The sequence below is a fragment of the Plecotus auritus genome, assembly GCF_963455305.1.
Source record: "Plecotus auritus genome assembly, chromosome: 1".
Classification (NCBI taxonomy): domain Eukaryota; kingdom Metazoa; phylum Chordata; class Mammalia; order Chiroptera; family Vespertilionidae; genus Plecotus; species Plecotus auritus.
Window position 1 is genome coordinate 116434290 of NC_137770.1, and position 14537 is coordinate 116448826.

At 42.0% G+C, this 14537-nt stretch overlaps 1 protein-coding gene across 3 annotated transcripts in view; it reads left to right on the plus strand.

Moving 5' to 3' along the window:
• EDC3 (enhancer of mRNA decapping 3) overlaps positions 1 to 14537 on the plus strand; it is a 76937-nt gene that overhangs the window by 20415 nt on the left and 41985 nt on the right. For 2 of the 3 annotated variants that reach the window (XM_080660137.1, XM_080660138.1), the window contains exons 2-3: positions 2623 to 2804; positions 5533 to 5852. In XM_080660137.1, coding sequence (XP_080516263.1) covers positions 2641 to 2804; positions 5533 to 5852 — 484 coding nt within the window. In that variant the 5' untranslated portion in view covers positions 2623 to 2640. The remainder of the gene's footprint in view (positions 1 to 2622; positions 2805 to 5532; positions 5853 to 14537) is intronic. The other variant, XM_080660139.1, reaches the window with a different exon arrangement.

The following is a 14537-nucleotide window of genomic DNA, read 5'->3' on the forward strand; positions in this document are numbered from 1 at the left end:
GGTGTCCTGATATTTTGCCCATTTTTAAAATCAGATTGTTCATTTTCTTTTTTTTAATATATTTTTACTGATTTCAGAGAGGAAGGGAGAAGGAGAGAGAGACAGAAACATCAATGATGAGAGAGAATCACCGATTGATTCTCCTGTATACCCCACACTGGGGATGGAGCCCATAACCTGGGCATGTGCCCTGACGGGGAATCGACCCATGACCTCCTGGTTCCTAGGTCGACGCTCAACCCCTAAGCCACGCCGGCCGGGCGATTGTTCATTTTCTATTGTTGAGTTTGAGTTCTTTATATACTTAGGATAATAATCCTTTATCAGGAATATTTTTTACAAATATTTTCTCTTAGCATATGGTTTCTCATTTTCTTGATGGATTCAGTTTTTAAAATAGATATAAAGCTACTCGGATTTTCTATTTTTTCTTATATTCATTTTGGTAACTTTTGTGTTTCAAAGAATTTCTCTGTTTCATGTAAGTTGTCAGGTTTACTGTCATAAAGTTACCTCTTTAATGCCTGTGATGTCCCCTTATTCATTTCTGATGTTACAATATGTGTTTTATCTTATTTCTTGATTAGTCTAGTAGTAGTTAAAGATTTATAAACTTTATTTTCAAATAACTAATATTTGGTTTTGTTTATTTTTCTGAATTGTTTCCTGTTTCAGTGATTTATACTTTTTATTTTCTTTCTAATTATTTTGGGTTAATTTGCTCTTTTTTTCCTAGCTTCTTAAGATGGAGTCTTCAATCTTTGGTTTTGAACTTTTTTCCTTTTCTAATATAAGTACTTAAAGCTCTAATTTTCCCTTTAAGCACTGTTTTTATTTTTTTAATATGTCTTTATTGATTTTAGAGAGAGAAAGGGAGAGGGAAGAGAGAAACATCGATGAGAGAGAACATTCATCTGTTGCCTCCTACATGCCCCCACCAGGAATCAAGCCTGTGTCCTGGGCATGTGCCCTGACCAGGAATTGAACTGTGACCTCCTGGTTCATAGGTCGATGCTCAACCACTGAGCCACACTGGCTGGGCTTTAAGCACTGTTTTCAGTTTGTTCTACAAATGTTGCATTTTCATTATCACTGAGTTTGAACTATTTTCTAACTTCTCTTGATTTCTTCCTCGACCCATAGGTTATTTAGAAATGTCTTGCTTAATTTCCAAATATTTGAGATCTATTGTTACCAATTTCAAATTGAGTTTTATTGTGGACTGATATCAGTCCTTTGAAATGAATTGGTACTAGTTTAAGGCCCAGCATACATTGGTGAGCATTCCGTGTAGACTTAAAAATAATGTATATTCTGTAATTGTTAGGTGTAGTGTTCTGTAATGCCTTTAGCCAGCTTTTAAAGAAAAATTTTGTCCAGAATTTATTATTTCAAGAGGGTTATTCTGATATGAGTTACTCTGCATTACCAATATTTTTTATATATTATTTCCTCATATTCTTTTTGAAAGCATTCTAATGGCAGATATATTAAAATATAATAGGTTATAAACAAGTTATAGTTTGTGTGATTTGATATCTGGGTAAATACGTATCTTTATCTAGTGCATGTGCTTTAAAGCAATTGTAAGATCTTTATATATACGTACTATTGCCCGGTGCACGAAATTCGTGCACATTAAAAGGGGATTAATTAGAGGAAATAATTTAATATTGCTATTTGCCCTTTCTCTATAATAGAAGTGTCAGAGATGAAAGAAAATTAGTAAAATGTATATGAAAACCTTCCTCCTGTCAGAGTCTGGGGCGCACCACAGGACCCAGAGTCAAGTCCCCACCCACCCACATGCGCCTCAAAATCACGTGAGACCCAGACCCGGCCAGCCCCCTCCTCCATTGGCGCCAGGGCAGGGGTGAGGCCTGAGGTCCCTGTCAAACTCTGCTGGGTGGGGGGCATGGCCTGAGGTCCCCTGTCAAGCCCCACTGGGTAGGTGGTGCGGTCTGAGGTCCCCTGTCAAGCCCAGCCAGGCAGGGGGGCGCAGCCTCAGGTTCCCTGGCCCGGTGCTGGGGTGGGGGGGCGCGGCCTGAGGTCCCCCGTCAAGCTCTGCCAGGTGGGGGGCAAGGTCTGAGGTCCCCCGGCCTGGTGTCAGGGTGGGGGGCACAGCCTGAAGTCCCCTGTCAAGCCCCACCTGGTGGGGGGCACAGCCTGAGGTCCCCCAGCCTGGCACTGGGGCGGGGGAAGCTGCCTCAGGTCCCCTAGCACAGCACCAGGACGGGAAGCGCACTTGAGGTCCCCTGTCAAGCCCCACGGGGCCGGGGGAGGGCATAGCCTCAGGTCCCTGCTGATTGTTCATTAAGGCTCCTTTTGGGAACTTGGCTTTAGCTGTGGGTGCATCCATCTTTGTGATGGAGTGATGGTCAATTAGCATATTCCCTCTTTATTAGATAGGATTATATGATACTGCTTTTTCATTAATATGCATACTCCTTCTAGAAAAAGTTTTATTTTTTATGTTTTATTACATCAATTAAGGATGTGACAGAATATTAGTATGTATTATTAAGCAGCACATGATACAGAGCCTGACATAATTCTTTACTGAATTTAATTAAAGATTTGTCTATTTCTTAAGGTATACTGCCTGGTTTCTTCTCTCCACAGTGGTCTCACATCTGAAACATGGCTACCGATTGGCTGGGCAGTATTGTGTCCATCAACTGTGGAGATAGCTTGGGTGTCTATCAGGGAAGAGTGTCAGCAGTTGATCAGGTCAGCCAGACCATTTCTCTCACTCGGCCTTTCCACAATGGAGTGAAGTGCCTTGTGCCAGAAGTCACCTTCAGGTGAGTATCCTGACTGATTCTTTCAAATCTAATCTGGTGATCTGGTGGTCTGAACCTAGGCCAGATTGCCAATATTCTCTTGTGTAGTGCTGCTTTTGAATACAGTCTTCTTGTCAGAGGTGAGATTTTGCATTCTTGCTGCTGTTTCAGTAGACTATCATAATTGGCTTTCAGCTAATGGTTCAGCGTTTGTGAAATGTTTTTCTTATCTCTACCAAGCACGCAGTGTTATATTATTTAAATAGATGGGTCAAATTCAGAATCTTTCTGTTTCCTTTTATGGCTTCAGATATTACTTCTCAGTTTTGTATCACTGTGCTTTCTTACTCTGAGGTTGTTACTGGTTTTCCCTTGTATAACTGCAGCTCTCTGTAGATCTGTATCATAATTTATTTCCAGAAGCACAACATAGCCAGTAGTTAAAGTTCTTAGCTACAGGGATGTATTTTTCTTATTGTTTTCCAGCATATCTGAAGTTTAGTTGTCTTCACATCCCTCTTTTTACCAGTGTGGCAAACTTATGTTAATTAAAAAAAATAAAATAAAAGACTGTCAGACAAGAGCTTTCTTAACTTTCTGAATAATACCCACACATAACCTTTTCTGTAGGTGTATCCAATCTTATTTCTTTCTTCCTCTCAAGTCTCAATAGAAATATCTCCTTTGTGTTCAGGACTCACCTTATCATGTACATACATGATAGAGGCCCAATGCATGAAATTCAGCAGCCCAGCCTGCACCCTCTCCAATCCGGGACCCCTTGGGGGATGTCCGACTGCCGGTTTAGGCTACCGGCAGTCAGACATCCCTCTCACAACCCTGGACTGCTGGCTCCTAATCGCTCACCTGCCTTCCTGCCTGGTCACCCCTAACTGATACCCCACTGCCAGCCTGATTGCACCTCACTGCCTCTGCGTGCCGGCCTGATCGCCCCTAACTGCCCCCCTGCTGGCCTGGTCACCTGCAATTGCACACACCCCCCATCCCCCACCGACCTGGTTGCCCCTCACAGCCCCCCCGCCGGCCTGGTCACTCCACACAGCCTGCTTTTCAGTTGTTTGGTTGTCCCTCACTAACTCCCCTGCCGCCCTGCTTGCCCCACGCAGCCTGCTGTTCATTCATTGGGTCATCCCTCACTAACCTCCCTGCCAGCCTGGTCGTAGGCAGCCATCTTGTGAGGGCATGAGAGTTAATTTGCATATTACCTCTTTATTATATAGGATGAGACCCCAGATCTTTTTTAGTAGTAATAATAAACATTTTTTAATAACTAAATACTAGACTTAAATATTTGTATATATCATGTCATTTATTCCCATGAGAATATTTATAAACTGGCCATTGTTACTGGTGACTTCTCTGTTTGCCTATATCAAATCTTTAATTTAGACCCATTTTCTGAGCTTTAGACATTTTGTCTTCTGGTCATTTTGAGGTGGATATCCTTAATTCTTCAATTTAAGATTTTCAAAGCTGTCCTGACTGGTGTGGCTCAGTTGAGCATTGTCCCATGCACCAAAGGGTCACCTGTTTGAATCCTGGTAAGGGTATATACCTGGGATTCAGGTTTGATCCCCAGTTAGGGTATGTGAGGGAGGCAACTGATTAATGTTTCTCACATTGATGTTCCTCTCTCTCTATTTCTCTCTCTCTCTCTCTCTCTCAAATCAATAAAAATATTTTTTTAGAAAAGATTTTCAAAGCTGGATTTGTTACTGCAGATTTCCGCCCCCCCCCCTCAAAGATCTACCCTTAATAGGTGACTAATGACACCTTCCACCCAAGTTAGAAACTTCAGAACCATAATAAATTATTGTTTCTCTTTGATGTTCCTGTCACCAAATCCTGTGAATTTCAAATGTCTCATGGTTCTATTTTTCCTTTTCTCTTTTCATTGTCACTTGCCCTATTTATCCCTTCCTACTTCTTGCCTGGTTTCCTAACTCTAGTTTCTTCACCTACAGCCACCAGAAAAATCCAATGTGATTATGACTGGCCCCTGATTGATTACCTTCACAGGCCTTACCTCCTAATGGTCCTCTACAAACATCCTTCCTTTTAGTCACACCATAACACTTGCAGTTCATCAAATTAGTCTCTGAGCCTTGGCCTGAAATGCCTCTCTTGCTTGGACAGCTCTTATTTTCCATACCCACCCAGACTTAGCATACGTGTTTCATCGATCTCTGCCAAACTAACGTCTGTATTTTCCTTTTGGGTTCTCTAGTCTCTTATGCACACTTATGTCATAGTATTTAACACTTTTATCTACTTGTCTTTTCTGCTGACCAGACTGAGTTCTTTGTAGGCATGTATTGCTTTTCATCTCTATATACCCCATTTCCAGTGCAGGGCTTACCACATATTAAGTACTATGTATATGCCTACTGAATGAGCTAGTGAGTGAATGAATGAAAAAAAGCTATTAAACATTCTGGAAATCTAAGATACTAATGATAGTTTTGGGATTAACAATAGGGTTCTTTAAAGGCCAGTGCTGTGTCTGTTGAATGTTGGTGGCTGTCTTGTCTTTAAGTGATCTAACACCTTTCCTAGTTTTTGTCTTTGATAACTCATTGAAATGCAGCCTTGCAAAGTTATAGCTCAAGCATGTCAAACTTGCGGCCTGCCGGCCACAAGTTTGACATGCTTGGTTGCTATTGATTTCAGTTTCATCACTGTTACCACTATTGTAGTTTTAAGAGTTGGATTCTTTTGTGCATTTCAGGGCAGGTGACATTATGGAGTTAAAAATTCTGGAGATACCAGGTCCTGGAGAAAACCAACATTTTGGAGACCTTCATCAGACAGAATTAGGCCCTTCTGGTATTGGGTTCCAAGTGGGTATCAATCAGAATGGCACGGGCAGGTTGGTCAAGAAGCCAACCTCTTCCAACAGTGCCCCTCAAAACATCCCTAAGAGGACAGATGTGAAGAGCCAGGATGCTGCCATTTCCCCACAGCAGCAGCAGTGTTCCAAGAGCTATGTGGACAGGCACGTGGAGCCTTTGAGTCAGTCCAAAAGTTTCCGTCGCCGGCACAACTCTTGTAAGTTGGAGCAAGTTGGTATTTCTTCTTAACCTGATATTTGAGGGCAGTAAGTTCTTTTCTACTGCTATTCTTTAAACAAATCCTTTATTACCCTAATACTAAAGGATGCTGGCAGAGCTTCACAAAAATATAGCACAGTTCTCTTATTCCAGAGCTATAAGATATTAAGGAAAAAGAAATAAGCTGTTAGATGACCTGCCAGTGTTGCTCAGTGGTTGAGTGTCGACCCAAGAACCAGGTCAGGGTTTGATTCCCAGTCATGGCACATGCCCGGGTTGCAGGCTTAATTCCCAGTAGGGGGTGTGCAGGAGGCAGCCAAACAATGATTCTCTTCATTAATGTTTCTATCCCTTCCCCTTTCTCTGAATCATTTTTTTAAAAAAAGAAAAGAAATATGCTGTTAGAGACTCATACCAGTTTCTTTTCTTCAAGAAAAAATCTGCCTGGAGTTCATATAGACAGAAGTGATATTGTTTTTAATCTGGTAACTGATGGTCATAGTGATGTCTGAGTTGGATCTGCACTGGGTCTGTTCCAGGGGATAACTTTTCTTGTGATTTGGTTCTGATCCTCAATTAGAGGAGAGGAAGGCACTTTCCTAGAAACCTCTGTGAGATTAGTTTCTGACAGACTCACAGTTTAAAATTTGCTGTACTCACTGTCCCTACTGGCACATCCAGAGAGTATGCACTGGTGTGTATTGATGTCCAGTTTTGTTTAGTACTAACAAATCGTTGAATGTTACTTGCTCATTATACAACCATAGTTAATTCACTGATTTGCTCTGAAATAATGCAAATCTTTTATATAATAGTGAATTGATGTCAGGGGTCATCTTTAAGTTTTGAAAATACCTGATTCTGTGAATAAAGTCCTGAAATTTTCAAAATTAAAAAACATATGTATTTCAAGGTACTTTTCTTCAGTGCTTCTTTTTTTGTTTTTTTTTTATTACTCCTCACCTGAGGATATTTTTCCGTTGATTTTAGATAGAGTGGAAGGGAGGCAGGGAGGGGGAATGACAGAGAAGGAGAGAAAAATATCGATGTAAGAGAGATACATCGAATGGTTGCCTCCCACACATGCGTCGATCAGAGCCAGGGATCAAACCCGCAATCCAGGTATGTGCCCTTGACTGGAAATTGAATCCAAGACCTTTCGGAGCATGGGCTGATGCTCTAGCCACTGAGAACACTGGTCAGGGCTCTTCAGTGCTTCTTATGTAACTATCTGGATTGACAATGATTGAAAACCTGAGACTAAAATTGAATTGTTATTTTTATATCCTTTCAAAAACTGTAGAATGCGTGAAAAAAAAATGAGTCTTTTCTCTTTTTTTATGTATATTTTTTATTTTTGATAGTATTAGAATGTCTCCCGTTTATCCCCCCTTCTTTATCCGCCTCTGCCCAGTCCCCACCCTCCCACCCCCAGGTCTTCACCACCCTATTGTCTGTGTCCATGGGCTATGCATATCTAGATCTAGATCTAGATCTAGATCTATATCTATATATCTAAAGAGGTAATATGCAAATTAGGCCAGGACTCCGTAACGGGTCACGACTAGACAGGAGGAGGTTGCGCAGGCAGGTGAGGCCCATAGCAGAGACGGAGACAGAGGCAGGGGGGCCTGCTCAAGCCGACGCGGCGGCTCAGACGGCCCTGGAGCGGACACAGGCAGGAGGGCCAGGAACGCTGTGAGTCAGGCGCAGGTCCCAGCCCCGTGTGGGGTGCCTCCTCGCACGGCGAGAGGCAGGGCACCTCCTCGCGCGATTTCAATAGCGCGCTGGGCCTCTAGTAAGTATGTAAGTTCTTTGGTTTATATCTTCTTGTCCCCTCGACCCCACATCAAGGTATGTTCGTCTATTCCATGCCTCCATCTTCAGGTCTTATTGGTCAGTTCATTTTGTTCATTAGATTCCACAAATAAGTGAAATCATGTGATACTTGTCTTTCTCAGACTGGCTTCAGTTAGCATAATATGCTCCAGATCCATCTATGCTTTCCCAAAGGTAAGAGAGCCTCTTTTTTATAGCTGCACTAGAGTCCTGGTGCATGGATTCATGCGTCGGTGGGGTCCCTCAGCCTGGCCTGCGCCCTCTCGCAATCTGGGATCCCTTGGGGGATGTCAGACTGCTGGTTTCGGCCAGGCCTGCAGGGATCAGGCCGAAATTGGCAGTCCGACATCTGCCAAGGGATGTAGTAGTGGGTGAAGCAGCGGGCGGCCAGGGAAGAGCCTGAGCCCAGGCTGGGCACCACACCACTCCTGCTCATCCTGGCCCCACTGCGCTTGCTGCCACCACTTGGTAGCGCTGCTGTGGAGGTGGGAGAGGCTCGTGCCGCCGTAGCTACACTTGCTAGCCGTGAGCCCAGCGTCTGGCGCCCGGCAGCCAGCTGAGTGGCACTCCCACTGCAGGAGCGCACTGACCACCAGGGGGCAACTCCTGCGTTGAGCATCTTCCCCCTGGTGGTCAGTGTGTGTCATAGCAACCGGTCAACCAGTCATTCGGTCACTTAGGCTTTTATATATAAAGGTAGTATTCCACAGTTCGGTGGTTGGCAAACTGCGGCTCGCGAGCCACATGCGGCTCTTTGGCCCCTTGAGTATGGCTCTTCCACAAAATACCACGGTCTGGGCGAGTCTATTTTGAAGAAGTGGCATTAGAAGAAGTTTATGTTTAAAAAATTTGGCTCTCAAAAGAAATTTCAATCGTTGTACTGTTGATATTTGGCTCTGTTGACTAATGAGTTTGCCGACCACTGCCATAGTGTAAATGTCCCACAGCTTTTTTGTCCATTCATCTACTGATGGGTACTTGGGCTCTTTCCAAATCTTAGCTATCTATATATATAAAAGCCTAAGCGACCGAACGACCGGTTGACTGGTCGCTGTGACGCGCACTGACCACCAGGGGCAGACACTCAACACAGGAGCTGCCCCCTGGTGGTCAGTTTGCTCCCACAGGGGGAGCGCCGCTCAACTGACAAACGCATCCTGGTGGCCCACCAGCCCAGCAGCAGCCACTCACTCCCTCAGTAGTTCTGCAGGTCCAATCTCCAGAGAATGGGCCAGGCACCGACAGACCAGCGCCGCCGGTCTCCTGGAAGTTGGCCTTGGATACCGCGGCTGCTTTCCCTCCCTAGATGCTCCGCAAGGAAGAAATGATATAAAAGCGGCCGCCAGGTGGCTCCCAACAACTGGCGGGAATGTCAGTGGGATGGATCCGGATCCTGGGCCAGCAAAGGCATCTCACTGCCCGCCCGGAGGGCTGATTGTATCCCAGCCCCTGCTTCCATCCTACTCAGGACAGGCGCCAGATGGGCACAGTGGGGCCGGGATGAGCGGGAGCAGCAGGCAGTGTTGGACTGTCAGTTTCGGCCCAATTCCCACAGGACACGCTGAGTGACCCCACCCATGCACGAATTCGTGCACCGGGCCTCTAGTTGTAAATAACACTGCTCTGAACATAGAGGTGCATATATTCTTTCTGATTGATGTTTCGGGATTTTTAGGATATATTCCCAGAAGTGGGATCGCTGGGTCAAATGGACACTTCCATTTTTAATTTTTTCAGGAAACTACATACTGTTTTCCATAGTGGCTACACCAATCTGCATTCCCACCAGCAGTGCACTAGAGTTGCCTTCCCCCCCACCCCCAGCCCACATCCTTGCCAGCGAGGATGCTTGTTGATTTTTTGATGATAGCCATTCTGACTGATGTGAGGTGTTATCTCATTGAGGTTTTAATTCACATTTCTCTTATGATTAGTGACTTTGAGTATTTTTTCATATGTTTCCTGGCCATTTATATGTTGTTCCTCTTTGAGAAAATGTCTGTTCAGGTCTTCTGCGCATTTTTTTTTTTTTTAATCCTCACCCAAGGTTATTTTTCCATTGAGTTTTAGAGAGAGGGAAGAGAGAGGAAAAGACAGAAATATTGATGTGAGAGAAACACATTAATTGGTTGCCTCCTGCACATGTCCCAACCAGAGCCTGGGCCTGGGAAGAGCCTGCAACCGAGGTATGTGCTCTTGACTGGAATTGAACCCTGGACCCTTCAGTTCACAGACTGATGTTCTATCCACTGAGCCAAACCAGCTAGGGCTCTTCTGCCCATTTTGTAATTGGATTGTTTGTCTTCCTTGTTGAGTTGTATGAGTGCTGTTTATATTTTGGGTATTAACCCTTATTAGATGTATCATTGGCAAAAATGTTCTCCCATACAGTGGGTTCCTTTTTCATTTTGATGGTGATTTCTTTTGCTGTGCAGAAGCTTTTTATTTTTATGTAATTCCATTTATTTTCTCCTTTATTTCCTTTACCCTAGGAGATGTATTGGCAAAAATTCTGCTATGTGAGATATCTGAGATTTTACTGCCTATGTTTTCTTCTAAGATTTTTATGGTTTCTTGGCTTACATTTAAGTCTTTTATCCATTTTGAGTTTATTCTTGTGTATGGTATAAGTTGGTGGTCTAGTTTCATCTTATTGCATGTGTCTGTCCAGTTTTCCCAACACCATTTGTTGAAGAAGCTTTACTCCATTGTATGTTCTTGCCTGTTTTGTCAAATATTAATGGACCATAGTGGTTTGGGTCAATTTCTGGGGTTTCTGTTCTGATCCATTGGTCTATATGCCTGTTCTTGTGCCAGTACCAGGCTGTTTTGGTTATAATGGCTTCATAGTGTCGTTCAGGGGTGGGCAAACTTTTTGACTCGAGGGCCACAATGGGTTCTTAAACTGGACCAGAGTGCCGGAACAAAAGCATGGATGGAGTGTTTGTGTGAACTAATATAAATTCAAAGTAAAGGAGCGGAGGGGAGAGCAAGAGAACCGGATAGAACAGCCGGATCCTGCCCGCGGGCCGTAGTTTGCCCACAGCTGGTGTAGTTTGATAATCTGGTATTCTGATCCTTCCAACTTCATTCTTTCTCATGATTGCTTTTATGGTTCCATATAAATTTTTGGAGTATTCATTCTAATTCTGTGAAGTATGCCATAGGTATTTTAATAGGGATTGGGTTGAATCTATAGATTACTTTGGGTAGTATAGACATTTTAATGATTTTAATTCTTCCAATTCATGAACATGGTATACATTTCCATTTTTTTGTATCTTCCTCTACTTCTTTTTTCAATGTCCTATAGTTTTCCAAGTACAGGTCTTTTACCTCCTTGGTTAAGTTTATTCCTAGGTATTTTATTTTTTGTTGTTGCAATGGTAAATGGGATTGTTTGTTTAATTTCTCCTTTGGAGAGGTCATTATTGGTGTATAAAAATGCCATCGCTTTCTGGATGTTGATTTTGTATCCTGATACCTTGCCGAATTCATTTATTAACTCTAGTAGTTTCCTGGTGGAGTCTTTAGGGTTTTCTATGTGCAATATCATGTCATCTGCGAATAATGAGAGTTTTACTTCCTCCTTTCTAATTTGGATGCCTTTTATCTCTTCTTGTCTGATTGCTGTGGCTATGACATTTAGACTTTAACCTTCATTACTTTGCTTTATTCTCTCTTTAAAAATAGACTTTTCTTTCTTTACCGAAAATGTTTACTTTTTTTGGTGTGTTTTTTTTTTTAAATAAGCCTTTATTGTTGAAAGTATTACGTATGTTCCCCTTTTTCCCCCCTTGACCCCCTCCAGCCCGCCCCCATACCGTTTTTGTTAAAAGTTTAAATACTGAAGCAATTTATAATCTCATATACTTGGAGATCATCTTTATTAACCATTTATATATTATTTTTCTACATATTTTCTCCCTGTCATTAATATCTTACATTAACATGGTACATGTGTTATAATTAATGAACCAGTGTTGATACATTATTATTAATTAAAGTCTATATTATTCAAACTGCCTTAGTTTTTGTTGTTGTTAGTGTTATTTTGTTAATCCTCACCTGAGGATATTTTTTCCATTGATTTTTTTAGAGAGAGTGGAAGGGAGGGAAGAACACAGAGGGAGAGACATCGATGTGAGAGAGACACATTGATTGGTTGCCTCCCACACACGCCCCCAGTGGTGCTCTAACCATTGAGCACATTGGCCAGGTTACGTTAGTTTTTTCTTTTTTTTTTTTTTAATTTTTTTTTTAATATATTTTATTGATATTTCACAGAGAGGAAAGGAGAGGGATAGAGAGCTAGAAACATCGATGAGAGAGAAACATCGATCAGCTGCCTCCTGTACATCTCCCACTGAGGATGTGCCCGCAACCAAGGTACATGCCCTTGACCGGAATCGAACCCGGGACCTTTCAGTCCGCAGGCGGACGCTCTATCCACTGAGCCAAACCGGTTTTGGCGCCTTAGTTTTTTCTTAATGTCCTTGTTACATGTTCCTATCCAGCATACCATATTACATTTAGTAGCCATGTCTCCTGTGGGCTCTGATGGTTTCTCAGACTTTTGTTGTTTTTGATGACCTAGTTTTGATAAGTACTGGTCAGATATATTGGTATTTGATGTTTTTCTCATTATTAGACTGGTGTTTTGGGGGGAAGACCACAGAGATAATGTCATTTTCATTAACATCACATCAAGGGTATCTACTATCAAAATGGTTTATGACTTTTGATGTTGACCTTGATTGCCTGGCTGAGGTAGTGTGTGTCAGGTTTCTTCTATAAAGTGACTTCTTTTCCCCCCTTTACAAACGGTGCTCTCTGTAAGGAAGCCACTCTGTGCAGCCCACACCCAAGGAACAGGGAGTTATCCAGAGTATCTACATAAATTTTTTTGAATTCTTCTGCACCAGAGATTTCTCCCCTATGTATTTATTCAGTCACCTATTTTTATCAGTATGGACTACAGTGCTCATCGTTTTAGCTTTGGCTACTGGGAAACAAATAACAACAACAAACACAAACAAACTGGTTTTTTTACCAGTAGTTCTTTACTTTCTGGCACTACAGGAGGCTCCAGGTTTATCTTCTGTATTTCCTGTCCCAGCCCTAGAATCAGCCATGTCTCTAAGGAACCCTATTTTATTTTATTGGACAATGTACTACAAACCATGATCTGGGTCCTAGGTATGTGCACTGCTACTGGGTGTTGCCCTTTAAGCTGACAGAGCAGGGAAATATATATGCATACTTATAAGTACCGTGCGCTAACCGAAGCTAAATATGAAGCTAAATATGAGTATATAGATATCTGCAATTTTAATCTATTAGCATGTGGATCATTCTAGCCTCCTTTTCTAATGTGTAACTCCAACAGTGAGACACCTGTCTCTTATCTTCTGCCATCCATTGACTTAAATTATTCCCAAAAAAGAAAAAATATGTATTTAATTCCAATATACATGTATAGCAGTATCAGAATTATTAATCCATACCTCCATTGACTTGTCTCATATGTTTGTAACAGATTCTGTCACATTCTGCATTCCATCCTTAGATCCTCCAATCTCTGTAGTTTTGCCTTTTCCAGAATATCACATACTATTTTTAAATTTTTATTTTTCAATTACAGTTTACAATCAATATTATTTTAGTTTCAGGTGTACAGCATAGTGGTTAGACAATCATATACTTTACAAAGTGTTCAACACACATTGTTATTGCAGTATTATCAACTATATTCCCTATGCTGTACTTTACATCCCTGTGACTATTTTGTAACTATTAATTTGTACTTCTTAATCCCTTCATCTTTTTCACCCAGTCTGCCCCAGCCCAGATTACAACATAATTAATATCATACAGTATGTAGCTTTTTTAGACTGTCTTTTTTTGTTGTTGTTAATCCTTACCCAAGGATATTTTTCCATTGATTTTTAGAGAGAGTGGAAGGGAGGGGGAGAGAGAGACACATCAATGTGAAAGAGACACATTGATTAGTTGTGTCCCACACGTGCTCTGACCAGGGCCTTGGATCGAGCCTGCAACCAAGGTACGTGTCCTTGACCAGAATCGAACCCGAGACCCTTCAGTTCGTGGGTCGACGCTCTATCCACTGAGCCAAACCAGTGAGGGCCAGACTGTCTTCTTTCACTTAACAGTATGTATTTAAGAGTCTTCCATTTCTTTTTGTGTTGTGATAGCTCATTTTCTTTTATTGCTCAACATTTTATTGTATAGATGTTCGTTTACCCATTTACCTATTAAAGGATATCTTGGTTGCTTTCAGCTTTTAGTGATTATGATGAATACAGCTGCCGTAAACATTTGTGTGCAGGTTTTATGTGGATATAAGTTTTTAGATAAGTTACGTAAATACCTAGAAGTGTGGTTGCTGGATGTTGGTAAGATTCAGTTTTTTCTATTTTTGTTTAATACTAACCATCATAGCAACTCTCTTTGAAGACTGCAGTTTACCTGAAAACAAGTAATTTATTTGATCTTTAACAATTTACTTCGGTATGTTAAAAAGTGATGCAGCTTCTGCTTTTGCTGTTAGGTCCATTCCCTTTTCCTAGATTAACTGCATGTAAATGAAGAGATCATGGACAGAAAAATGTTATTCTCGCCCTAGCCGGTTTGGCTCAGTGAATAGAGTGTCTGGCCTGTGGACGAAAGGGTCCCAGGTTCAATTCCGGTCAAGGGCACATGCCTGGGTTGTAGGCTCGGTTCAACGTGCAGGAGGCAGCCAATCAATGATTCCTTCTCATCATTGATGTTTCTATCTCTCTCTTCTTCTCCCTTCCTCTCTGAAATAAAAATATATTTAAAA